Source organism: Aptenodytes patagonicus, chromosome 1 (assembly GCF_965638725.1).
Source record: "Aptenodytes patagonicus chromosome 1, bAptPat1.pri.cur, whole genome shotgun sequence".
NCBI classification, from domain to species: Eukaryota; Metazoa; Chordata; class Aves; order Sphenisciformes; family Spheniscidae; genus Aptenodytes; species Aptenodytes patagonicus.
The window spans coordinates 126,266,432-126,291,661 of record NC_134949.1 but is presented as its reverse complement, the minus strand read 5'-3'; the positions used below and the strand labels follow the sequence as shown (position 1 = coordinate 126,291,661).

General features: G+C 42.2%; 1 protein-coding gene across 2 annotated transcripts in view; it reads right to left on the bottom strand.

Moving 5' to 3' along the window:
* Positions 1-11,806: 11,806 nt before the first annotated feature.
* BACE2 (beta-secretase 2) overlaps positions 11,807-25,230 on the bottom strand; it is a 50,620-nt gene continuing 37,196 nt past the window's right edge. For both annotated transcript variants that reach the window (XM_076354262.1, XM_076354270.1), the window contains 3 exons: positions 22,588-22,737; positions 21,241-21,409; positions 11,807-15,168 (listed from right to left, as the gene is read on the bottom strand). In XM_076354262.1, coding sequence (XP_076210377.1) covers positions 14,915-15,168; positions 21,241-21,409; positions 22,588-22,737 — 573 coding nt within the window. In that variant the 3' untranslated portion in view covers positions 11,807-14,914. The remainder of the gene's footprint in view (positions 15,169-21,240; positions 21,410-22,587; positions 22,738-25,230) is intronic.

The window sequence follows — 25,230 nt, the reverse complement described above, 5'->3', positions numbered from 1 at the left end:
CTCCTCCTCGTCGTCCCCCCTCTCCTTCTCTCGGGACGGGCAGGGCCGACCCCCCCGCCTCGTCCTGCAGCCACCGGGACGGCGCGGGAAGGGGAGCGGCCACCTGTCAGCGCCGCACCGCCCCGGCGCCGCCGACGGCACGGCACGGCACGGCACGGCACGGCACCGCCGGCCGAGCCCCGCACCCCGCTGCCCTGGGCGATTTCCTCTGACGGGGAGGCCACGGAGGGCCACCGGAGGAGGCGGCGGCGGCGGCAGCCGCCACCTCGGCGGGCGAGGTGCGGGAACCTCGGGGCACCTCAGGGGAGCGGAGCCAGGGGTCGGGGGACGGCCACAGCCACGGCGCGGGGTGCGGCCGGGGAGGCGCGACGCCCCTCTCGCCTTCCCGGCCGCTTTGCCCTTCGGTGGTGTCCGAGAGGACTGGGCGGCATCGAGGCCTCACGTTCGCTCTCCTTGGTAAAGCCGGTGAAGAGCCTGGCGCTTGTAACGGCTGTGGCTGCTCTGGGGGAGGAGAGGGCATGTAGGATTAGGGGAAGGAGGATTCATCTGCCAAACTAACCCCCTTTTGAACCAAGGAAACGCAACCATAGACGCCACCTAAAAACCAAGACATAAGAGATAGTGCTAAAAGTTATTTTCCACAGAAAGAAACCAGCTGGCCGGCGGGATCGAAAGGAAGGCTCACACACCATCTGGCAGCCCCTTCAAAAAGCTGTTTCCCTCCAAATCTCAAAATGAACCAGTTATTTTTAAGTCTGCTGAACCCAACCCAGAAAGCAAATGGCAAGCAAGGGCAGGCTTGTTGCTGGCGATGATCAGGGTCAGCCTGGTGTTTCAGCTGTTGAGGCCATGGGGCAGGGCCCCACTGGGGCCCCCTCCTCTTTCCTCCACCCACCGCCACAGCACCGGGATGACACAAGCCCTACCACGGGCACCAGCCCACCGGGCCGAGCCCTTGGTTTACCTTTTCTTGCGGTGGGCCCTGACGGTGCTGCGAGCAGAGCAACGCGCACCCTCGCCCGGACGTTTCCTTCCTGGTGGGGTAGCTTGGTCAGTCCCCAGGTCCCTTTGTCCTCACTCAAAAACCTGGCACTGCTTGTGCTTGTGATGCGGGGCAGCATACCCGCTTCTCTCCCGCTCACCAACCTCCCAGGCCAGATGTAAAGGGCGCGAAACCACAGCACAGTGCTGGCAATGCACGCTTTCTGGTCTGTAGCCGATGAGGCGAGATAAAAGCAATGGAGCCCCACACATTGGGCTTGCTTTTCTCTTTTCCAGTTTTCAATATGCTGTGGTTGGTGGGCGTTTACAGGCCTGTGTGGGCGCTGAGCCCCACCAGCACCAGTCAGCCCTGACCCTGAACTGAGGAAATCACAGCTCACATCAAAGACAACTTCTAAGGACTGAAGTAGCCACTCAAACATGTTCAGGAAACTGAGCTGAAGACCTCTGAGTTGGGCAAAACCCAAACAAGGAAGCTAGTGATTTCATTTTGAAACTTGCTCAAACTACACTGTGAATTAGTATTTGCCCTTAAAACTCTCTGATTTAGTTTCCCTTAAGCTTCTTCATTCCCTCTGCCTCTAATAATGCACAGAAATTATTTTTACTTCAGCAAACAGATGAATAAAATCCTGCAGGAGGGCACATACAGGACTGCAGCCAGACTGGGCTTTTGCCTTCCTCCCAGGACACCCATGAAAGCTATAGATGTTTCCAGTCCCTGGAGAAGAGGTGTTTCTTGTCCTCGTCTGTGAGTGTGATATTATAGTATCCTATAAATGGCAGGTAAAACCTGAGGGAGTAATTGCTGCTGGTTATTTTCAAATGTACTGGATCTTGCAAATGAAAAGCAACATCCAATAAAACCTAGGTGTGTGAATAATTAAAGTGGCAGCACGGGACAAATAAACTTAAGAAATGAAAAGCATAGGACAAAAAGGAAAAGGAGTTATGAGTGGGCAAGAGAAAGTTAAGGACAACACTTGGGTTACTTTTCCAAATATGCAATTATTTCTGCAGAAACTGTTATCCTGCAAGATGGCACATCAGAAAATGATGTCTCTGCTAATAAATGATTGAAACTATTGAAGAGTGCATTTCCAGCCTTTAAAGTAAAAATAATGTGTCTTTAAACCCAAAATGCTACAGTTTGTGGTAGCCAAATGAAAAATTCTGCTACTTTTATTAAAGCAAGGAAAACTAACTAGGACTCAGAATAATTTAATTTAGAAATAAATTTATTGTATGAGCATTGGTGGGTCACAGACTCCACAGATAAAACTTTTAAGCCCCTAGGAGCTTTGTCACCACCTCAACACCTTACTGAGAAAACACCCCATCATTAGTGATCGGTGTCTATTGGATAACTACCAATTTACCTGCTTTTACCCACAAGAAAAATGTAGCAGGTTACTTAGTTGTCATTACTGCCTAAACTACGTTGACCTACACCCAGGGATTTGCTACAAAACCAGGCAACACAGTAATTGGTTTGCTTGCCTGCCAAAGCCCAGGGATCCAGTGGTCTCTAGCTGAGGGGGTTTTAAATACCAAAGGACTTGGAAACTTTAAAATGTTTTACTTCAGGTATCTCACTTTGGTGTCTGCAGAAGAAACATGATACTGTTCTTTCTTTAGTAATTAATCGAAGATGTGGGATGCAGAACACTTTCGAAGTATCATTTCTGTCCTTATTCTGTAACCATTCATTCTGTAATTTGAAAGGCTAGAAAAAAACTTTCAGAACATTAATCTTCACTCTCGATGCTTGTGAGGCTGTAAGACCCTTTGGTGGTAAGCAGCACAGGAAATCTACTCAGGGAACAAACGACTCTTGCAGACACTAAACGGAACAGGTGAATGTATGTATGCAGTGCTTATGTGTTAGTCTTGTCTTACCATCACAAAAGCCACAGTCCTTAGCGAAAGTTTATGGGCATTTGCTAACACTGTAAAATTACAACAGAGCAAGTTCCTGCTTGCCCTTTGAGCCGTTGTACCTGGAGAGGTATTTTCTGCATCCACCCTACTTGGCTAACAAATTCGCAAAAGTGTCATTCCAGTCCTCGTAGCTATTTAACTTACATGTTTTCTGCTCATCCACAAATGGCCAACAATGTATTTTTAATCCTGCCAGGCTGAGTTAAAAGAATTTAATGATTTAAAATGGAGGCAGAGTTTGTAAGGCAGAGAAAGAATATTGTACCTAATCTTTGCTTGCAGAGGTCACAAGGACTTCAAGGGCTACTAGAAAAACTAGACCGCCTACATAAAATATGCAGCTCATGTTTAAATTAACTAATTTTACCGAAGACTTGGGACAGATAAGAACATACACGTGGACAATAGGGGTGGCAATGTGGAAGAGCAGTTCTTTAAGCTGCCGTAAGTCAGCCATGATTCACCGTGTGCCTGTGCCCATAATTCAGGTAGAACCCCAGCATCCTGAATTGTGGTAGCAGGAAGAGTAATGTGGAGAAATAGGGATTTAAATGTATATTTTAATACAATGACTTTTTTTTTTCCCTGGTATACCTTGAATGGCTTTATGAAACCCAGGAGCAAATACTTAGAACAAGATGACAGCTTTTAGATACTTCTTTTGTGGTTATATTAAAATCTTAACACCTTTCCCCAGATATGCAAAAATGGATCATATAAAAAAAGGCAAAAAGCAAGCAATGATTACTTGCAGCTGATAAGCTAGAAAGAAAACTTGTAAAGCTAGTGAGTCTAGCTCCCAGGACGTTGCTGGCCTGTTAAACAACACAAAGGTGGGGCATATTTGTGTGGGTTTTTTATGCTTGTTAATCCAGAGATACACAAGGAAAATATATTTTCAATTGCACTTCATCCAGTTAGAAGACGTTGACTGGCAAAGTTTCCTCGGTATTAGCAGCAATAGCTTAATACAACCTGATCTCCTTCTATGACCAGGTGACCTGCCTAGTGGATGAGGGAAAGGCTGTGGATGTGGTCTACCTGGACTTCATTAAGGCCTTTGACACCGTCTCCCACAGCATTCTCCTAGAGAAGCTGGCGGCTCACAGCTTAGACAGGTGTACTCTGCGCTGGGTCAAAAACTGGCTGGACGGCTGGGCCCAGAGAGTTGTGGTGAATGGAATTACATCCAGTTGGCGGCCGGTCACGAGCGGTGTTCCCCAGGGCTCAGTTTTGGGGCCGGTCTTGTTTGATATCTTTATCGATGATCTGGATGAGGGGATCGAGTGCACCCTCAGTAAGTTTGCAGATGACACCAAGTTGGGCAGGAGTGTTGATCTGCTTGAGGGTAGGAAGGGTCTGCAGAGGGACCTGGACAGGCTGGATCGATGGGCCCAGGCCAACTGTATGAGATTCAACAAGGCCAAGTGCCGGGTCCTGCACTTCGGCCACAACAACCCCATGCAGCGCTACAGGCTTGGGGAAGAGTGGCTGGAAAGCTGCCTGGTGGAAAAGGACCTGGGGGTGTTGGTCGACAGCCGGCTGAACATGAGCCGGCAGCGTGCCCAGGGGACCAAGAAGGCCAATGGCATCCTGGCCTGTATCAGAAATAGTGTGGCCAGCAGGAGTAGGGAAGTGATGGTGCCCCTGTACTCGGCACTGGTGAGGCTGCACCTCGAATACTGTGTTCAGTTTTGGGCCCCTCACTACAAGAAGGATGTTGAGGTGCTGGAGCGTGTCCAGAGAAGGGCAACGAGGCTGGTGAGGGGTCTGGAGAACAAGTCTTATGAGGAGCGGCTGAGGGAACTGGGACTGTTTAGCCTGGAGAGAAGGAGGCTGAGGGGAGACCTCATTGCTCTCTACAACTACCTGAAAGGAGGTTGTAGTGAGGTGGGTGTTGGTCTCTTCTCCCAAGTAACTAGTGATAGGACGAGAGGAAATGGCCTCAAGTTGTGCCAGGGGAGGTTTAGATTGGATGTAAGGAAAAATTTCTTTACTGAAAGAGTGGTGAAACATTGGAACAGGCTGCCCAGGGAAGTGGTTGAGTCCCCATCCCTGGAGGTATTTAAAAGACGAGTAGATTAGGCACTTAGGGACATGGTTTAGTGGGTGTTGGTGTTGGGTCGACGGTTGGACTCGATGATCTTAGAGGTCTTTTCCAACCTCAATGATTCTATGATTCTATGATTCCAATACATAATGGGCCCAAATCTAGTCACCTTTAATACATAGCGGCCCAAACTTTTCAGAAGAGAAGGCAAGGGCAGGGAGAAGGGCAAAATGAGAGGGAGAGGAAAATCCTTCTATTAAATGCTGGATACTTTGATATGGCTTTGCACAATCCTACAGGATCTCTGTTGTCTATTTTCTTGAAACGCTGCTGTCAGCAACCGTCATTAGGCCTACAGGTCCCTATTAGCACAGTTCTGTGCAATCCCACATGGCCTACAGCCAAGTCTGGATGTAAACAATTCCGTAAGCCCACTCAATCAAGTAGAGATTTACCAGAAGGAGCTGGATTGACAAGGTCCCTGCTATCAGCAATCCCAAAGCACTTGTATCTTGATGAGATGACATCCTGTGGTATGTCCTGGAGCTCTTCCCTGATCCATTCTGCCAACACCAGGTTACTCAACAGGGACCTGGGCTGACACCGCTGTGATGGGCTCAGGTCACCTGAAGGTGATGCTGGAGTTCTAAAAGAGAAAAAAACACAGTAAATCCACTTTTGAAGCCCAGTCTGCACACACAGTGAGAGAGCTGGATTTCTTTCAGACCTGTCTTCTAGAGAGGGGGAAGATGGGCCAGGATGGCAACAGACATGGGCAGCCACAGTGGGTTGATATTCCAGGACGGTGTGGGAAAAAGGTGGTACAAGTTAGTCAATGAAAGGCAATATATGAGCAAACTAGAAAGCTATGTAAAAATACATCAGCAGTTAAAAATCAGTATAAAACACCAGCTTAGAGAATGTCCAAGATGTACAACGATAAAAAAACCTCACAGAGTAAGAATATAGAAAGCTGAAGTTAATGTTAAGGTTACAATTAAAAGAAACTCAACCAAAGGAAAAGTAAGTAGTATTCTCATGCATAGTACTTCAGAACAGTGCTGGGTGCATGGAAATAAATAAGCTGAATAACACAATACCTTGTTTACTCATAAAAAGTAGTTTTATCTGGCTAACGACTATAAAAATCCAATATGCTAATATTTATGTATACACTGGCAGCATAGATTCTTGTAGTCTTTACAATAACCTGTATTTCTTAGGAAAAGCTATTGAATTTCCTAGAAAAACAAATGATGAGTCAATGTATAGGCAGACGTTACTTGTAAGCCTCTAGAAGGAAAACAAAAAATCCAAACCATTGATTTTTAAAAAGAATTTGTTTTGGTGCAGAAAGGGAAGAATAGTTAATGTTTACAGTTTAAGTGGCCATCAGAATTACACGTTGTCCTGAAAAATTGCATCGAGCACTTGAATTGCAAACCTTCAGGTATTTGTCTATACTGCACTGTGGTTACCAAAAAAGCTGTATTCTTGCAATAAATTCTTACTTTTGTGTTTCATACACAAACTTAAAAGGTGTTTTGTTTAGATGGACCAGCTTTAATGGGAAAAGATGAGCGAGAGAAGTGTGAGTTTTACAGTTTTGGATTCAATAAGCCTGAAGCACAGAGGGTGCTCTGAATTGCACTCTGAAGGTGCAATTTCAGAAGCATAGGAGAAGTTTAAGCACAAGAAAAAAACTGAAAACTTGTACAGTACCTCTGTGAGCAGAGCTGTGTAATAATAGGTAGGCTTTACTGAATATCAGGACAGCAATAAGCAAAACCAGCTAGCTTTCCAAAGTGTGAAATAAAACTACCATACTAAACAGTTGGTGATCTGTCTGGCTTGACCAATCCCCGAAGTTTATCAACATGCATACCTTTAAAGATAAAAGCTCAGGGCTTAAAAAGAATGGACTTTTTAAAAGATGCTTTTAGGGGGAGGGAAGAGGGATATTACCAAATGATCAGGAGACCCCAAGTTAAGGACCTTTTTAGGTAGGATATTTAAAAAAGAGAAAAATTGTGAGTACTTTTACTAGAATTCAAGCAAGACAACAGAATTTGCTGCGAAAGGGCTCAAAACTCTTCTATTTGAAAAACAAACCATGTGCGCCACCTCCCGGGGAACAAAACACAGAGCACAGTAACCACCCTCCGGGCTCTCCCGAGGTAAGAAACAAACACTCCCAGGGTGGCTGGCTGTCTTAGGGACAGGGACATTCAATGTGTATTCCTTCTTGTTTTGTAGTTTAGGGCAGTAGACAGCAACAGTCCAAAATGTTACTTGAATCCATTCCAGATGATCAGAAGCTTCATCTTCTCAAGTTAATGTTTTCTGTGCTGGATTTCTGTCCGATACGGAAATGAACTGACGAAAAGTTGAAGCAAGAACGTCTCAGTTATTTGGGTGTAAGCAGGAAAAATCACCTGGGAGCTAAACTTGCCTGCCTCCTCCCTTTCCCTCAAGGTTCAGATGAGATCAAGTGCAGTTCTGCCTTCTTGTCAGAGCTAAAGCCAGAAGTTAGAATTGAAAGTCCCAAAGTACTAGGAAGAATTTGGATGGGTATAATTTATCAGTTTGGAAGTTCATCTTAACAGGATTTAAAAAGACACACTGAATAGGTTGAAATAATTAATCATTTATTTTAAGCAGCAGAAAATTTGATTTTTACATAGCGTTTATCTGAAAATGGCAAGACCTGAAAGTACAAAATATCAATTTTTGGAAAACTCAGTAATGAGGCTTGACAGTAAGTGGGATAGACATCCTAACATCACCTGAAGACTGAATTAAAAAGACTGTATCCCTTTTTTCAAAGTTTTGATCCCATTTTCCTTTCAGTCAATGTTACACCTCATCAAGTAAAAAAAAAAAAAAAATCAGGTGAACGAGTGCCTCTACAAGATGGAATAATTTCCTTAAAGGTGAAATCCTTTCCATGCTTCCTAAAGAACTGTCAAATAACAGTTGATGTAGTGTTAAAGTCTTAAAAGATTTCTGCATCTCCATATAAAATTTTCAATTAAAAAAAAAAGTGAACTGCCTGTTTCAGATAAATCTTATTTAAACACTCAACCTTGTATAGTTTATGCACACACAGAGTATTGGCTAGCAAAGCAATTTTTCCCAGGACATACCACAGTAATCCATGCCTTGGTGCTATCAAGAACTTGTCAGTTGTCTTTTCAGTAGCACTTCAATGTGACTTGCTTAAGTCCATTTTTTCCCCCAGAATTTTCCAAAGGACAGCTATGTTGCAAATACGGCCATGTAAACTTTTAACTACATAATTCCTCTCTAACGACACAGGAATAAACATTCTCTTTGCAGGTTTAACATGGCTCTGTGAAAATTTCCCTCTTCAAAGAGGGATGTGATGAGAGGATGGTTACAAACAATGCAGTTTATTCAAGTATTTTGCCTAAGTACACATGGCTGTAAAGCCAGAGCAGGCCGAGTTGCTCAACTGGAAAAAGCAGAAGTGTATCAGTCAGCAAGAAGAGCCAACAGACAGTAAGGGTCCACTACAGTTGGTGGTAGGACAAAAAACGGCCAGGCCTTCAAGGAAGGGGCCATCATCTGCTTAAGGAGTGGCATTAACTCTCACAGCTCCTTGGGGTCTTCCCCTCCACCCCTGTATTTCACAAGGACACAGAAAAAGGAAAATGTACAGGACCACTGAGGAAGACCAAGCAGTTAAGTATTTCCAAGTGGGAAGTGAAAGAGGTCTAGGAAATACAGTCAAATGCACAAAGGAGTTCTTTGCACACAGACAAATTCAGGGACTACTGACACAGATTAAGTTTTGGCTCTAATTTTCCTCCTAACACTAATGCAAGTATTTTCAACCTAGAGTTAATTTCTAAAGCATTACAAACTACTCTAAAACAGGTCTGTGAATGGTCACCAAGAAAAACATATCTTTTGTTAGAAGGCTGAATTTTGGATGTAGAGGTCTTCAGCTTTTAGGAACTTTCTTTGGGGGGGGGGGGCGGGAAATGAGGGGGTGTGCTGGTTTTGGCTGGGGTAGAGTTAATTTTCTTCACAGTAGCTCGTATGGGGCTATGTTTTGGATTTGTGCTGAAAACAGTGTTGATAATACAGGGATGTTTCAGTTGTTGCTGAGCAGCGCTTACACAGAGTCAAGGCCTTTTCTGCTTCTCACACCGCCCCACCAGCAAGTAGGCTGGGGGTGCACAAGCAGTTGGGAGGGGACACGGCTGGGACAGCTGACCCCAACTGACCAAAGGGATATTCCACACCATGTGACATCATGCTCAGTATATAAAGCTGGGGGAAGAAGGAGGAAGGGGGGGACGTTCGGAGTGATGGCGTTTGTTTTCCCAAGTAACCGTTACGCGTGATGGAGCCCTGCTTTCCTGGAGATGGCTGAACAGCTGCCTGCCCATGGGAAGGAGTGAATGAATTCCTTGTTTTGCTTTGCTTGTGTGCGCGGCTTTTGCTTTGCCCATTAAACTGTCTTTATCTCAACCCACAAGTTTTCTCACTTTTACTCTTCCGATTCTCTCCCTCATCCCTCTGTGGGGGGAGTGAGCGAGTGGCTGGGTGGTGCTTAGTTGCAGGCTGGGGTTAAACCATGACAGGGGGCCAGAAGACAATCAGAAAAATCAGAAGATTTACAGCCAGTGAATTAGTAGGACAGCAGCTATACTAAAGTACATTGATTTTAAGCTATTATCATAAATTACAAAAAAAGGAGAGAGGGCTACTTCCTTTTAAATGCTGAAAATTATCTTCTCTGTTTTACTTTTTGGCTAGCTTAAAAGAAATTCTGCATGTGCCTTCGTAGTCTAATCTAAAATTCCCAGTATTTCAAAAACTACCCGACCACAAAGAACCAGCCAAAGCCTAGATACAGTGAAAAGAAAAAAAAAAAGCAAACACAAAACATTCTTATATTACTACTGTACAGTCACCAATGTCAACATGTTTTAAAATAGCATGTTTTGTTGCTTACAGACAGGCTATTCCTAGGGGTGAGACATATCACCATGTGCTTTGTTATACAGAGAGGGGAATATTCAGTAACTGGCCAATGATTCTACTTAAAAGACGATCGTGCCCCTTATTCACCTGTGAGTGGATAATTCCCAGTAGAAGCAATAGGCACCTTAGGGTACACTGGCTTTCAAAATATTCAGACAAGTGAACCCTTACCAAAGAAGCCAGGTGACTGACTGACATTGGACTTACAGCAGCTTGTCAGCAACTGCAGTCGCTCTCCCATTCTGCTCTACCAAGGTGCCTCAGCCTTGATCTGGAACTCTCGTAGAAGACTCAATTATTTAGCATCTCCACATTTCACAACACCAGCCAGCTTCAGCTCACCGCAGCCCCTCTGTCAGTTAGTGCAAGTCGTAGCAGTGGCTTTTGCGGTACGGATCCATCTCATCCAGGGGTTCGGCTGAAGCCAACAATTATATTTCAGGTAACGTTCCTGAGGAGCCATTACCAGGACTGGATTACTCACAAGCCTGGCCTAACGTCTAATTAGGCCCCAGAAGCCAGAAAATCTGACTGGCTCAGAAGATTGCTCATAGCCCATTACCAATCTGTCTTCACTTCTCTGAACAGCAGCAAGAACTTCAGCAGCCAAAAATGAACGATTTATCAATCAGGGAGTCAAGTTTGACAGGAACTAATGTCTTGGTAAACTGTACAGACCTTTCTTAAAAGGATCAATCTGTTATGCTCTTACAATTTTTAACAAAGTGAAGTTAAGGGTGGCTTACCTATTTCTCTTTCCCTAATTTCCTTTACTTTCACCTCCATACGTCATTGTACCAGCCCCCTTCATTATGCAGCTCATATTACTACTTATATATACGAGGCTCATGTCTGAGATCAGGATACGACAACCAACCGACCTAGTTGTTGGAAACCTCTACAGAAATCAAAGCAGCTTTCAGCAGCACAATCATTCTGGATTATCAGAAAATTTAAGGACCACTCTCTCTCTGAAAATGTGCTGTGTTAAGCAACTCTCATAAGCCTTTTCGTATTTAAAAGGAAAAGGTTAGTATACAAATGGTTCATCCTTCAGTGAAACATAGCCAGCCGATACACAGCAAGTAACTGAGTAGAATACCCATAGGTTGACTTTAGTTGATAAAGAGTTAACTGTTGTTAAGCAACTGATATGTTAACAAGAGATACCAAAACACTAGCTCTGATTAGCACTAGTTAACCTGCACAGCATCAAAGCTGAGAACTGGAATGGTACACTGCCCTGATATATTGCGTTTAGGTTGATCCAACATACAAATCCTAAATACAAGCTCTTTCACCTTAAAAACAGAACAATTCCCTCTACCTAACTTCTTTTACAGAACCTGAAAAAAAGGCTTATTAAAATTCTTCATCTATTTTGTTCAGCATTTAAACTGAGCCAAAAAGCTCATGATAATGTTTCTAAAACTTGTGAAGGCAGTGGGATAGAACTAACGTATTCCCATGCCTGAACGCAGGTTTAACTACTTGAACTCAAATCACACATCTTCAAATCCCTAATGATTGAACTGATAGCATCAATTATCTAAAAGGCTGCGTCCAATGAAACACAGCTTTCTGACATTTTCATGGTACGTGATATTGCATTCACATTAGGAAAACACTGGTTCTGTAAGAAATATTGAAACATGTACAAGGAATGATTTGGAGCGCTGTGATGTGGAGCATCCTGTCTTCCATAATAAATAGGGAATATTTTCCAGTGCCATCTTTACTCAAAGCTCTGTTTTTTTGGCTCCCCTCCCCCCCCCCCCCTTTTTTTTTTTAAGGTATGGTTTACTCTTATCTCTGAAGTTAGTTAACAGGAGTATAAAATACCTCACAGCACTCTCCTTTAAAAGAAAATATATCAGGGAAAGAGATCACGAGTAAGACACGCTTGGTAACACTGTAGTCTATCATTGTATTTCATCTTTCATAGAAAAATGCTCAAGAGCATTATTTTTCTTAACATGCTGTAGGCTAAAAATGAACCCTCAAGGGTTTCTATTGCTCTTCTTGTTGCCAGAGCAACAAAGCAATACTCACCTGAATATCTGTCAGCGTAAGTATCAATTTACAAGCCAAGATGAAGTTTGTGCTGCTAGCAGATGTCGCTAACAACCTTCTTACTATAAGCCAAATTTTAGTGGCAAGGGATGCCATGAAAACTCAAGAATATATTAGTATTTCATTTGTGCTACTTGATTATTGCTCATATAATTCAAGTGTTTCTAATAAAATGTCTTGACCAATGACATTCAAAGTGAAAGGGTAAAACTGAATGGCTTTTATATGCAATCTAGCGCACTTAAAAGACTTTGTTAAGCAACTCAGAAGAAATCTCGCTTGTCATTAGAAAGCATACTAGGAACCTTTCCCAATAAATTCCTTCCTAAAACTCTTTGCGGTAAGTAGATAGGAGGGGGTGGGGAGAGGGAAGCAGCTAAGAAACATTTTAAGAGCATACAAGTGTTATCACTTTCTGAATTGAAAAAGGGCTCATTGTTTACCACTGTATCAATCCAAACATTCACACTGTGTTTCTGTTTGAAACAGGTGACAGAAGCATTACTTATATTACTATACTGTAGAAGAAGGAATACAACTTTGAAATTATTTGTTACGTGTCAAACCAAACCCAGGAGGATGATATGGAACCGAATCACAGAATCGGAAACATCACTCTCTTTCTTTTCAGAGCAAAGTCTACTGCTTTAAGAAAAACTCAAGGGAACAACTTCTTGTTATAACATGTACTGAAAATTCTAATTATAAGACATTGAGAGAGAAGTATGGAAAATAGAATAGGGAGAAAACACTTAAGCTTTATAGTTTCTTACATTCCTTATAATTCGTCATTTTTCTCCCCTTAAAAACTAAGAGGCAGAGGAAGAAGGAAGCAAACTCGAATTTTCTCCTACTTCCAACTCCTAATTCCAAGAGAAATAATTTTCAGACGTTGGATCACAACACCAATTATTTCACTCTATTCAGCCAAGCAATCTGAAAGTGCAAGAATTAAAAAGGAAAGAATATCACAGGCACTTCCAGTTATGAAGTGAAATACACAAGTTAGTTTAAAAAAACATCAGTGTTTTATTTTCACACGCATTATGTGCACCTCTGTAAAAGCACCATTCCTGAAAAAAAGAAATCTTTGCTTATTCCATGCAGAGTCAGACACAGAGGCAGTGTGAATCAGAAAGCTATATGAAGGGATTATAGGCAGAAAATTTTCTAGGCAAGGGATTGGGAGATTCAGAGCTAAGCTTTCTTTTTTTTTTTTCTCCTTGTTTCCCACACAGATATGCAAACTGCTCTGCAATCAAAATGCAAAGGAATTTTTTTTCCTTTTTAAAAAAAAAACAAAACCAAACCCAAATAACTAGTAGTTATCACCGGACTCCTCAAGCTTGCATTCTTTATCTTTCAAATCCAGTATACCAGTGTTATAGAAAGGCAACGGAGGTCCTGCAACGCTCACTGACTAGATACAAGAAAAATTGACCTATCTGCAAAGACAATACTGTGTTCTGACCTCAGCATTAAGATCTACGCTTGCACAATGGAGGTCTGGCCAAATATATTCTTCCCTGCTCTCTCCCGCTATTGTTTTCAGTCTTACCACATGTTGGTTTTCAGGCGGTCAGTACACACACTTTTCATTCGACTAACACACCAGCGAAGCTAAACTAAACACCTCCAACTGCTGTTCAAGTTGAAAAACAAGCCAGCATTAAGACTTTCACTTCACAGTCTGTCCATCAAGACAGATACTTTTCCCTTGAATTTCTAGGTTGCTGAGCCAAAAAAGAGGGTTGTCTTTCTCATTTTGTTGTTTTCTTCTTGTTACACGCTCACTAGGAATACCAAAAGAGATGGCAGAACACAGACCTTAGCTTTATCATCTGTCCATACATATGCAGACCAGCCTTTTCTATATATCAGTCATCCTCAACTCAAAAAACCCCAACAAACCCCACAACCCCCCCACATTAGGGGGAAAACTGAAAGGCTTTTTTTGCGCACCAAAGTGGAAAGTCATGAAGTACTAATTTTTATAAAATCCACTACTTCGAAGCTAAGGACTTGCATTTGGTTGTATGGAGCATCTTGTGCTTCAAGACCAGTTCTAAGCCACATGTTTACCAGTGGTAGCATCCTTGTAAATTAAGAGAGGTAGTCTTGTTTTACACTAAGGCTGAACAAGTTTGTTTCCCAGTTTTCACCTCCTCAAACGATTTTGTAATGACACTCAGGAAGGGCGACCCTCTCAAGTGGCAGCAGTCATCTTGAGGGAAAAAAAACCCACTAACCAACATTTCTTCTTGACCTCACTTGCTTTTCTCTGCTGCTTAAGTTTGACCTTTCTCCCTCCCCCGCACCATAAGCACAGTTTCAAAATGAATTGATGTAAACAGAAAGCAGTATTCATTTAATGCAATTAATAAGAAAGATTATTAAAGTTTTTTTCCTCTTTTTCTACAGTCAGGGCTCGATTAGTTAGAAAATACTGACAGCTCCTTTTTTTGTGAAAGAGGGATGGTCAATTTTGTTCAGACAGTGGAAGAACATCATGGTGTGGTTTTTTTCCTTTTTTTTTTTTTCTTTTTTTCTTTTTTTTTTTTTTTTAAAAGAAGGTACTATTGAGAGCATAAAGGCTCATCGTACTGCAGTAGCAAATCCAGTACCGTAGCACTTAAGAGGTGGTTAACAGTGCTTTGGTTCAGAATCAGTGTTAGAAAATAAAGCTTAAAAAGTTATGATGCAGGGTATTTGGCAGGATTTCAACAGCAATTTGTAATGAACGTAGAAAGGACTGAGGCATTGGCTTCTTCCCCTTAGCAAAGTACTTTGTTCTTCATTCTGTTTAAGTCCCAGGTTTCACGACCAAGTTTCTCATTTCCATCGATGACGCACTAAGGAGGATTCGTCATTGACCACGTCACTGTCAGTGTAGCGATGCTGACACCGTGGTGGAATAAGCAGCAGGATGATCAGTACAAGGAGGATAATTCCACACAGGCTCATGAGAGCATAGGAGGCAATCCACAACACTGGTTCATGGAAAGAAACGCTAGAAACACAGTTGCTTGCAACATCTGCTGTTGTGAAAGGGCCTTCAATCTCAGATACTGGAGAGCCATCAACTTCTGAGAAATTACAGAAAGAAAAACATTAAGTCTATAGACACCATTTAAAAGCAAATAACAAAAGATCTAGCTTAAATACCTGTATATATCCCTTTTTCTCCATCATCATACCTCTCAGCATACTCATGTTTTATTGTATTTCTCATTGCAATAAAAATAGTAGTATTCCATGTTTATAAAATGGGAATCGGAAGCATAAGGAGGCCATGATACTCCCACATCTACACAGGCTGTCAACAAGAGAGCAGACATTTAAATCAGGTTTCCCACAGCCCAAATCAAGGCCCAAGCCACTGGATCACCTTTTCTCTCTGGACTAACCTTTCAGAAATGTCAGTTCAACAAAGCTTAAAAATCCTACAACACCTACACTGGAGTAGGTCAGGGCCTGGGCAGTTTTTGTTTGTTTCTGGCATTCACAAGAGCTGGAAGAGTACCTCAGATGATTCTTACATCTTCTGTGTTTGCTATCTTCCAGGGTCTTAGGGAGCAGCATGCAGGATCATGAGCTTCGTAGATACCTTAAAGGACTGTATCCTGAACACAAGGTGCAGGGTGGGAAGCAGCACAGATACTCTTGTGAGTGGAGGTGAAAATTCAGAAGGAAGAGGAGGTGAGGCAGGAGAGCTGGGTGACAGCTGTGCAGAAAAGGGGAATGGTGGAGAGGAAGGTCAATGTCAGGAGTGAGGAGCTGGGACATGAAGGAACAGTGCTGTTGGCCAGGGAGGGAGAAGCTAACCAAGCAGCTCGAAAAATGGAGATGACAAAGCTAAGGCAAGAAGCACGAAGGGGTGCCTTGGCAGCTCCGTTTTCGAACGGCCATCCATCTCGGTAACATCACAGACTGTGTGATTTGTTTCATTACCATCACAAACCCCTACTTGTTAAAGCAGTATTTGCTAAAAAGGGTTATGCTGCCCATGGTTGTCACAGTAACCGTGGCAAGTGCAGCAAAGTTCCCCTGAGTTGTGGACAGGGCTACACGTATTGTAAAGGCAGAGCAGGTGAGTTGCCTAGGGCAACAAAATATTCAGAGCATTTTGTACCTGCAGGTGTGTGGCTGGGGAAGGACGGATACCTTTTAGCTTGCTTGGAGCAACTAGGAGCCTGCAGTTAGTGCTGTCTGTGCATTTTAATAAGTCTTCCAAACAGTTGTAATTCAATTCTTTAGTCAGATACTTCAAGACACATTTGTGTATTTCTTATAAAGGCCTCAGTTTTAACCTTCCTGCTTAATTTCTTGTTTATTTTATACCCAGACACACTCTTGCCAAATTGTAAGTGATCCTGCCTACTGGAAACAGTATCTCTTATTTACACATATCTTAGACGCGACTCCTGAAAGCATGTTTAAAGAAATTAGCATAAAATACCCTTTGGAAGGAAGAGAGGAGCCTGGATTTTGGAAAGGCAGGAAGGTGGCCTTTAAGGTTCTTTGTGGAGAAACAAATGCAGAATAGGTGGGCTGCTTTATCTGCAATTTACTGGGAGAGATTTTAGTTGGTATTCAGTCCCTGGCCTCCCAACACTTCCTATTATTTTAAGGTTTAGGTCTCAATAGACTTAATTCAACTTAATTGCGGGCTCCTGCTGAAAGAGACAGTCCTGCTCGCCCTCACTCCTGTCCCTCGCTGCCTCTTTTGTACTGGTGCTAGTGACCGGTAGGCTGCAAGGAGAGTCAGGGCAACTCACTGATCTGATGGAAAACCAACCTGTTGTAACAAACAAAATGCCCAAACGAGAAATTTTCTGTAGGATCACCCAACTGAACCAACCCCTTCTCCAGCTGCAAGTGTGGGAAGACTCCTTTAGGAGCAATACGCTGGGTGAAACCTGAGCCTGCGCCCACAGGCACCCTAACACTGGTGAATACCTAACACGTACTCTCTCAGCTCATCAGATGGTAATAAGCTGGCCCATGCACCCTATATCGTCAGCATACCTTTGCCAAGACTCTGCTGTTACATAGATATGGTAAGGGAGCTGCACAGTAGTGGACAGACTTGTAAAAGACTACCTAGAAAGTCTGTGGCAGAAATCCGTTTGGTTTAGAGTCCTGGTATTGCACTTTGTCTACCATGCAATTGTTTCTGCCGGACGTCTCACCCCCTCACACCATTTCATCTGTCTCAATGAAGTCCTGCAGCAAAACCAAACTAAACCACATTTGATACTAATGTGAAATGCAAGGCATAAGTATTACTACTTAGGAATTTAGTATTTTGGGGGGGGGGGGGGAAGCAGCACAATTTTCCACCTTGGAGAGAGCTTTGAAAATAAACAGTCCCTAATTACTCATTATTTGGCTTGAGTACAGTAATTGCTCTTATTAAAAAAAGGCAATACAAAACTGTTGCCATAGTGGCTGACATTTTAAATTACATTTTGAGAATGCTTGATAGCAGCACAGCCTCTGCTTTCTTCTCTCCAAAAAGAAAAGTTTTCCCTCACCCTCTTCGATCCCCAGAGAAATGGAGAGGAAATCAAAAGAGAAGAAATTTGCCTAAATTGTTCAAACAAGCCCTTAACATAAACTAACAGTCACACACACCTAGCATATAAAACATTAGCTGAATTAGGATATCTTGGCTTTTTTTTTTTTTTAGAACATCTGGTGGTAGCTACCTACAATAAATTCTCGACCTTGAATAAATGAGATTTTCTTCATTATTGATGATTACAGGACAAAAATAGCACCTCTGGAAAAATGCTACTTTATAACATTTGTGTAGAACTCCAACATGCTCACTCTCACTCACTCACCGTCTTGGGCGGTTTGGAAAGGAAGCAAACCTGAAGTTAGATCAAATCATCATAAAATTGTAAAGTGCTGCTTGGAAGGGGCCCCTGGAAGTCACCTAGTCCAGCCTCCTACTCAGAGCAGGACCGTCACCATCAATAGATCAGGTCAGCTGCAGCTTTATCCAGCCAGGTCTTGTAAAACCCTGAGGATGGAGACCCCATGATCCCTCTGGCCAGCCTGTTTCCATGCTGTACCACACTCCAGGTGAAGAAGAAATTCCTCATGTCCAACCTGAACCTTCCTGAATGTAACTGGTGGATGTTGCCCTTTGTTATGTAGTTTCACTTGCACTCAGCCTTGGCTTATATTCAACTTAGGGCCCACCATAATCCCCAGTTCTTTTTCCGCAGGGCTGCTATTCAGCCGGTCCCTTCCCAGACTATACCCGTGCATGGTGGTTTTCTGCTCGAGGTGCAGAAATTTGCACTTCTGTTCACTGAAACTCTTGAGGTTTCTGATACCCAGTCCTCCAGGTTACCAAGGTCCTTCTGGACTGAAGCTCTGCTATTCATCATGCCATCCATTCTCCCGAGTTTAGTGCCCACAAATTTGGATTTTATGTGTCCACAAATGAGGCATTCTGTCTCATCACAGTTTAGTGTAGAAGTCATTTATCATTACAGTGCTTGGTGCATTTCTTCCCTAAAAAATACCCAAGTCTTACTCCTATGATCTTCTCACTTACTACAAAAATAGCGGGGGTCTAATTCTGCTCGATGATGAGGTACCATTAGGTTGCTTCACTAATATTAACTAGTTGATCTGAACATCTTGTCTCAAGAAGGGACCTGATCCAAAACCTTTCCTTGTCATCCTGTAAACAGTAGGTTATCCCTGAAATGATCAACAGGCAACTTGAAACAATTTGAAATTAGTAACAAGCAGAATAAGTCTTAAAGGGTTTCACATATTGAGGAAAAAGTAAATTTCTTTTCCTGCTACAATGGAATAGCTTCCTGCAGCCATCTATCTAACTCTCCTCACTCTTGGTACATCCTGGAGAATGAAAATGGTGCAAGGAGTATTGTGGGATAAGCCAGTTCTCATCTCTGGCCAAGTCTCGGATAGAGACTTGGGAGTTCAATGAAGGTAAGGCTTTTAGTCCTGTTCCCCTCATTTTTGTATTCAGCACATACCCGTTCAACATCTTATAAAAACATGGGCTTAAATTTAGTGTTAACACTCTATTGTAAACAAGAAAGCATAGGTCATTGCAAAGCCACACCAAATGGTCTTTTATATTTCTCTATTTCTGAAGATTTATGCCACCAGTAATTCAATTTAATTTATGCCCACGAACAGACTAAAAAGCTCCAAATAAATCACATTAATATAGTTGCTATGGAGGACATGGCTGGCCTCCACAGGAAGCCAATTAGGCAGCTTAATCCCTCACACTGCACTGACTGCTAACCACTCACAGTTGTGGTTTTCTGATGAAAGTAGTGTTAAATATGGAAACCACAAGCTGTGAAGAAGTGAATCCAGAATAACTGGCACATCCAGCAAAACGTCATCTGCCCCGCGTGAGTGGAGTCTGACAAATCAGTATATCTTGTCCCAGTCAGTGGCTTGTGTCATCTGATTTTTCAAGAAGCTAAGTTCCCGTGATGCTGGGTTAGACACGTGCATGAAACGTGGACAAAGAAACAAGGACAAAATGCCTTCTAGCACCAGCTGGGTATCATCATGTGTCCAAGCTCATGTAAATTCAGATTTCACTTCTATGCAGCAAGCTTAGTTCTTCCTCTCTAGATGAGGTTGGCAGAACTACATGAAGTGGCCAAACTCTATGCTTCTATGTAGCAATATTAACATTAAGGTGTTATTATGGTTCCCTGATTCTTTTTCTCAACAAAGATGTGCTGTCAAAGCAGTTCTTATGAACACCACCTGGCTCGCATCCCCTGCTGACCACATGTCAGTCAATATGTTCTGTCAAAATGCTCCCTCCTCTCTCCATTAATGTCTGCAGCGTGTCAGGGACAGGAGGCAGCTCTACGCTTGCTAAAATTGCAGTCAGGAAGCACAAGGAAGAATGAAAGACAGGAAAACCTGGTCTTCAGTATTTTCTAGTTACACTCTCCTTCCAGATGCATTTAAAATGCGACTTTCATCACTGCATGGTACCTCATAGAGGTCTTCGTTAAGCAACCCACATCAATATCCAGGCTTTCTTTTGTAGCAAGCTCAAAGATGACAATTTTGAACCCATTAACAATGGAGAGATTAAAAAAAAAAAAAAGCTTTTAAAATGCCCTGGAGCTACAACTCAGCTACCTAGTATCTCTCTTTTTTCCCCCTCAATTACATGGTTGCATTAAGCACTCAAGTACTTACTGCCCTTACCCTCTCTAACATAAATACTGGGGATTAAAGAAGCACTGTCAGTCGTAGTCCTTTTCTCATGCACATCTGAGATGATACAGTGTTTTTCAGGGCGCAGACCACTTCTCTTTGGGACAGAGACTTGCATACGATACGGGTGCACGTCCTTTCCCTCCTCTCCCACTTGTATGTTCTTGCGGTACCAAAGCCGTATCTCAACAACAAGGGGAGAAAACCCCAAAACTTTTGTTTTTAGCTACCCTTGGTGAGACAAGAGAAATCATGAAAAAGCAAGAAAGTTAACCGGCACTGTAAAATCAGCCAAAAATTATGAGCTTTTTCACATTTCCTCAGCAGCTAATTAAAAAATTAATGGCTTTCTACTTACACTGAGAAAACTATTTGTTTAGAATCAACACAAACACCACAAGTCTTAACTTGAGTCCCATTTTCATCTTGGCTCTTTCTTTGAATATTTCTGAGAAGCTGAAAAGGCACAATTTACATTAAGAGAAAAGCGCGAAAAAGGTACTTCACTGCACATCGCAGAAGTCAGTTGAAGAATCCATTTATCCACAAATTAGAATGGGAACTAGACAGAAGTGAAGCTGCATTAAAAACAGGGACTCGTCTCATGTAACTGTTGGGGAAACTGCACATACAGAGAGATGTCTTGGGAAGATCTTCTCTCAGAGGGAAGAATGCAGCTACGATACCCAGAGCTGAGGCTGATTTACTTCATGCTAAAAGACTGTTGCGTGCGATACAGCTTTTTTTTTTCTTCTCCCCTTGAAATCTGAATAGCTTGGGATTGCTCAAAAATATACCCTTCGCACTTCATGAGTAACCATGGTTTTCCCCATCAGGTAAGTGGCAAAGGTGTTTCTCTGAGAGAGCAGGTGTTTCTTCACTCACCAAGTCCTGAACAATATTTCTCTTACCTGCACACGGACTCACTGCAAAGCCCACTCTCCTTTGGGCTCTGTCAAATATTACATAGAAGCCTTCCATGACTGTAGCACCAATAACTAGAGCATTCGTGGAGGAAGAGATGCCAAATCGGTAGCACTGTAAATTCTCTCCTATTCCAAGGATGGGTTGAATATAAAGCTATTAAAAAAATTAAAAAAAGCCAGAGTGTAAGAAGCAACACCACACAGTACTTAGAAGTTCAGACCTTTTAATTTTTGTATTCAAGCACTCAAACTCCACTGGGAATAGAGAATAAATAGGGGCAAACAGATTTCTGTACATGATTTAAAACTGGTCAAAGCTTACATGCAGGTAAGAGGTAAAGCTCTTGGATTCTAAGCTTAAATTTGAACACAGTCAGTCATTATGTGAAGGTCAACAGCAAATTCATAAGAGCCACTTTTCATTGTATTTTCCATAAGAGAAGGATAGCTGAGAAAGAACTTGAGCTATGAACTCAAATTAGAGAATAATTTTATTATTTAAAAAATTATCAGAATGGAATTGATTCAGAGAGCATTCAGTGTCAGCTTCAAGGCTCTAGATTCAAGTCACATTTTATGCCTTGTCTCCTCAGGGAAGATGAAAGATTGCCAAGCTACATGATCAATACGGAAAAAGCTTATCATAAGGCTTTACTACATTTCAAGTTAAAATGTACTTAATAGGTTCATTCTTCCCTTTGCTCCTGACCATCCCCTGAGGTAAAAGACTGTATTAGTAATGTTAGAGGATACTAGCCTGCATTGCAACCTATACTGGGAGAGGAAGCCAGAGAGGAAAAATAAAAGTGGCACGTTATATTCTAAAAGCTGGGATGGAATATTAATAAAAGATAAACCAACCAAGTTACAGAAACTGGTGAAGAGATCACATAGGCTCATTGCCAAGACTGTCATACTCAGAAGAAGTGCTCCAACTCAGAATGCCACAAAAAACAAATCGATTTGCTTCCCAAAATAAGAAGATCAAAATGAGCAGCGACATTCTGTATTGACATCTAATGTGGCTAAAGCTCGTGAAAACAAAAAAAAAAACCCTTGCCTATTTTTCCTGACAATTTGAAAAAATCATTCCCAACTACATGGACTGCACTTAGAAGGAAACTGTGTTTTTCTTTTTTGGTTTTAGGTTTGACAAGTTTGTTATTTTCCTTATTTAAAATTTGATTTTTAAAATTTCATTTAAAAAGATCTCCCTTGCATGCAATAAGCCAGTTCTCTATTACTGCTAAAAATAGCTCCTATTTTTTCAGAGCATGTGCTTTAGAACAGTAAAAATAAATGCATAACTGAATAAACAAATAAGGTTGAGACCTGTGGTAGGATAGAGATCCGAAATGACCTACTGGAGTTTTCATCCCTCAGGTAAATGGAGAGTTTAGGAAATAAGGACCAGGGTCTTTCAGTTTTATCCCAGCATGCAAGCTGTGAACCAGTCCAGAAACCAGAAGAGAATTCTTGTATCTATTAAAAAAAAAAAAAAAAAGAAAAAAGAAGTGATACATACAGATTACATACATTTTGATAGATTTTTGTAAATGATCATACCACTATTCGATACTTTTCCCATGGAGAAATTCAAGCATGAATACAAGTCTGACAAAGATCTTTTTCTTTAAGGATCAAAGCAAAAACCCAACACACAAATCGAGGTGTGTCATAACGCATTATGACTTGGAAGAAGGAGGAAGAGGCAAAAGCACGTTTAGCTCTCCCTTCCCTCCCCATTTGTGTCTCATTACTTCCACTTCTGCAATGAACATGTATGACCTCCCTGAGCAATCGGTATTGCAAAGAGGCAAAGCATCAACGGGCTTTTACTACCTCTATCTACCTCTTCTCTGAACAGCTCTGACCAAACGCCAACATTTTGAAGCAGCAGACTTTTTAAAAACACAAACCAAAATACAAACCACATGAATATGTAATGGAGTCATCTCCCTTCCTCACATACCTACAGCTTCTTACTCAACTTTAGGGTTTTGAAGCCAAGGGCTAAGCCAAAATCTCCTGGCATCTAAGGGAATCAAGGTCTGCTACAGTCAATGGAAAGAAACACGTCCCTCTGTCTCTTTTGCTGCCCTGCCACTCACTACCAATACAATTTGACATGCTTTTGAAATAAGGTTGATTAACAGTACTTCTTAATATATCCATGGCACTAACAAAGCAAAAAGCAATCCCCTACAGAGCTTGTTTGCCTAAGACAAACATCTTGTCTAATGGTCATGCTCCCTGAAGCTGATCTGCTGCCAGATCAGAGGAAAAAACTTCCTTAATTGAGTGCATTACTTTGTGCTGGTTCTTATTCCCACGTGAAGCAGCATACAAGGCAGTATATCTTGTTCTGACACTGCACAGCCAAAGCCTCCTGTTTGGGTGAAGAAGAAAGATGGAATCCGGCCTCTCCATTCCCCTCATTTGTATTTATCTGCGATATCGATGATTTTGTAAACATCAGCTCATACATGAGTTATATAGCATTTTACAGGTGCAAATATTCACCCCACCCCACATACCTGCCAATGAAATGTTTGTTAGGGCTGCACAGTATTAGAGACTTAATACTTCCAGGTGCTCATCTCTGTTCTTGGGCCAACAAGTGTACACTCACGTAAACACACAATGAGACTTACCGTCACAAACAGACTGCTTTTACCCTTAACTGCCGATGCACGCTTAAGTACATCTCTTTGGCATGGGACAGGACGCTCTGCCCCTCACAGCTAAGTCCCAGACCAGACCTGCTGAAAAATATAGTTCTCCTCTCTTTCCATTTTCTCTTGGAAAGCAGAGCTTGTGATCTGAGAAAAACTGCAATATAGCACCCAGACTGAACAGAGCAAGTCTATAAAGTGCTCTATTTTAAGTGCCTACTTTCATTTCCCAGAAAGACTGCTTATTACATTGCATTTCTTTGCCTTATTTCTGTACGCTGAAGAAATGCACTGGGGGGGATTTGGCTGTATGATACCTAAAAGGTTATTAAAATAAAGATTTTAGATTTATTTGAGCCTTCCTTTCTTCAAGTTATTAACTTAGCATTATATTAATGCCGTAAGTAGACATGCTGTTATGACTTCAGCTCAGTGAGGTGTAGTAGCTGCCACCCCTCTGTGGCTCATCTCTGCCCATCTGCCAAAACCACCACCCTTCAGACCTGCCAACATCAAACTGCATCTATAGCTGCTCCCTAAAAGACTTCAGTCCAAATAAGTAAGGTTTAAAAAACAACCTGCACCACTAAAGAGCATAAAGCTCACAGCCTTGGTTTTTAATGGAGCTGAATAAAGGAACACTTCACATGCAGTTATCCCAGCATACCTGAGTGGGCAGTAACATCTTGCTGGGACACTCATAACGAGCTGCTAGGAGCAGGAACTTGTTAACCTAGTTCACCTGTGGTCAGAGAAGTATGTCTGACTACAGCAGATGATTTTATGTTTCAGTGGTACATAGCCTGCCAGAAGCACAGAGCGCTAAGAGTATGGTTGTGATGCCATGGTGCAATTGCTGAAAATACCCATTTTCCTGACATTGCTCCTACACAGCTGGAATCTGATCCTTACCTCTTGTAACTAATTTCTTATTTAATAGACTATCTCCTTTGTTTAGAGCTGTGAAAGTAATTTTTGGTGTGTGTGGAGGGAAAGGGGTACAGCAGCAAGGTCCTCGAGATTAAAAAGAAATCCTAAAAGAAAAGAGTTAGTTTATGCATTTTTAATAGGAAGAACAAAAACCATTAAGCAGAGTGAGTGAGTGGTTCCCCTCCAATACCTTATTGATCAGTTGACTATTTACTTGTCACGTGGAAGGCCCTAGTTCAAATGTCCTGACCAACATCAGAGAGGAGTGTGGACCGCTGTGACCCACTTCACAGGAGGATGCCCTATCCTCAAGGTGCCATTATAAGAGCTCTGGGTAGGCTTCTTTCAATTCCACCCCCATCAGCTGAAA